Source organism: Micromesistius poutassou, assembly GCF_964030765.1.
Source record: "Micromesistius poutassou genome assembly, contig: SCAFFOLD_5123, whole genome shotgun sequence".
Lineage (NCBI taxonomy): Eukaryota > Metazoa > Chordata > Actinopteri > Gadiformes > Gadidae > Micromesistius > Micromesistius poutassou.
This window is the reverse complement of record NW_028179147.1, coordinates 5001-7500: the sequence shown is the minus strand read 5'-3', so window position 1 is coordinate 7500 and position 2500 is coordinate 5001. Positions and strand designations below refer to the sequence as shown.

Sequence of the window (2500 nt, the reverse complement as noted above, 5' to 3'; positions counted from 1 at the left end):
ATGGATACATCAGTGCCAGAGCCTCCCCAGGACTCCTCACCATCTCCAATGGCAACAGCTTGGGGAAAGTAGTTCCGGCCAAGTCCCCGTCCCCGCCCAACCATCAGATGGTCGGCAATCGCAAGCCGGACCTGCGGGTCATCACCTCGCAGGGGGCCAAGGGCCTCATGCAGCTGGTGAGTGACTACGTGCGCGGCACCCTCCTTGGGGACAAAGTAGATCTTCAGAAAAGAGGAACCTGTTTACCCCACTGGGACACCACTCCGCGGCGCTGACACACTACTACGCCCTCTGTTGGTCAGACAGGCTGCCGCTGCGGCTCTGACCGGAGCTCCTCCGTCACATGAGTGACTTCTCACCCAAGGATGTTACAACAATGTTTTTCGTGTTTTTTTTTTTTATATTAAACTGGTCGTCCTCTTCTCTTATCCATACCCCCCCCCGCCCCCCCCCCCCCCGACCCTTGACCCTCGGCCTATGGCAGACAGAGGAGGAACTGGAGTTGGTGAGTGAGGTGAATAACAACAACGACTGCTAGTTCTCCGAGCCGCGCGTGGCGTATGCTAGGTCTCGCGCATGTAGTGTGATCGCGCCCACTGGCATGACGGGTTTGGTTCAGCAGGGCACACGCACACACACACACACACACACACACACGCCCTAATCACACACAGACACACGCCTTATCAAACACAAAGAAAACACTCTGGAATTACTTTGATATGCAGCGCTAGTTTCCTCACTGCCAGACTGCAGAGTGGTAGCCTGGTGTCTTCTGACTAACGGCTTGTGACGCACATTGTCGTCACATAAGACTATTACGGTCTTTCTGTGGACCGTGAGGAACTGAGGGTTCTGGAGTGCAATGCTAACCAGCTAGCATTGGGAAAATCAGGGGAATTAAACCCCACATTTTCTGCTGCTTTTGTGCTGCTCCCTTCTGTGTATGTTAAGGGACTGATTCAGTTGTACTATTACTTAATCCATCTAGAAATACAGCTGTGCAACACCTTTTTTAAGGTTCTTTAAGTCGTTAAGTCTTGTATTGGTTATTGTGATGTTCTTGACACATTTTTTGAAGTTCCTTTGCCGCCCAGTCAAACCAGTTTGATTCAAACAAAACTGGAAATACACAATCCTACAAGCGCACGCGGCAGAGATAAATGACAAAAATGTGATAGAGAGGGCGGCCCTCGGTGACCCAGCAGCCTGAATCAGATTGGCTGGAGGAGACAAAGCATGTGCATGGTTGGGTGTGACGAGAATGAGGTTGGGTTGGTTGTGGTGGTGTTGTAACGCGGCATGGCATGAGGCCGGTGACCCAAAGAGAGGAGGATACAAGGATACAGGGTTAACTTCATGCCTTGATGGCCAGCTATGTTGAAGTCCCCCATAGCACTAGCTCTCTCCCACACACACACACACACACACAGGCCCCGACACACATGCACACAATCCCCCCCCCACACACACACACACGTAATGAACGTTACTGATATTCCATTCTTAAAAAAAGCAGACGCCTTGCACACAACATGATGGAGGTGAAGTTGCGACACAAACCTAGCAACCGCAACCATGTGCGTTTTTCACTGGAACTTTTTCAATTATTTCCACACCATCGACCGAATGTCCACAAAATACTGCAAACCGGCCTCACAAAAATAAAAAAAACAAGGCTGGCAAAAAGGCTTATTTCACCTGCGTCACATAAGGTACACAGACAATAGCTGAACACACATTAAATATTGTTCATACCGGGTTTCCTTACCTTGCCTAATTGTACTTACACACACACACACACACGCACACACACACACACACACACACACACACACACACACACACACACACACACACACACACACACACACACACACACACACAACCACAACTATCACGCTCTCCCAGCATGAACACTCCCTCACTGCAACCCCCCACCCTCCACCCACACAGACCACTGTCGGTCTGGTCGATGCATGCATCTCTTTGTCAGCATGACGTTCCAGAAGCTTCCATTACCACGCCACAGCACGCACCCAGCACCTGGCCACAGGCGACCCGTTGCTGTGCCAACGGGGCTGTTGGCGACGTGAATGTTTAATTTCATCTTAAGTGTTGATGTTGCTGTGAAGAAGGGGAATGAAAGGGAGACGGACCCCCGGGAGAAGGGGCTAATTTTACCGGGAGGGGTCTGGGATGCTGGTAACTTGAAGGAAGCTAGCTGTTAGCTGTTAGCTGTTAGCTGTTATCAATTAGCGCTGGGAACAAATAAACACTTACTGTCAGTGATTACAGTCCAGTTATTCATAATCACAGGACAAAGACAACTAAATTGAACAAAAACACAGGATTTAACAATTTTTTAACTCTTAATTTAACTATTTTCTCTAAATTACGGCTTAATTAAGTAACAGTTGCCAAAGGGCATAGTTGACTATGTCGGCGATCATATAAGACCTATTTCCAGGATTAAATAGTGGTACATTTGTGTAATCGC

At 48.9% G+C, this 2500-nt stretch overlaps 1 protein-coding gene across 1 annotated transcript in view; it reads left to right on the top strand.

Annotated features, from left to right (window-relative positions):
- The window catches only part of LOC311373074 (myocyte-specific enhancer factor 2D homolog), a gene marked incomplete at its 5' end in the record, with an annotated part of 13489 nt that overhangs the window by 7905 nt on the left and 3084 nt on the right, over positions 1–2500 (top strand). Inside the window, 2 exons of the mRNA XM_084489925.1 lie at positions 1–176; positions 485–505. The exon at positions 1–176 is cut by the window's left edge and continues 3 nt beyond it. Of these exons, the coding sequence (XP_084346051.1) occupies positions 1–176; positions 485–505 (197 nt within the window). The remainder of the gene's footprint in view (positions 177–484; positions 506–2500) is intronic.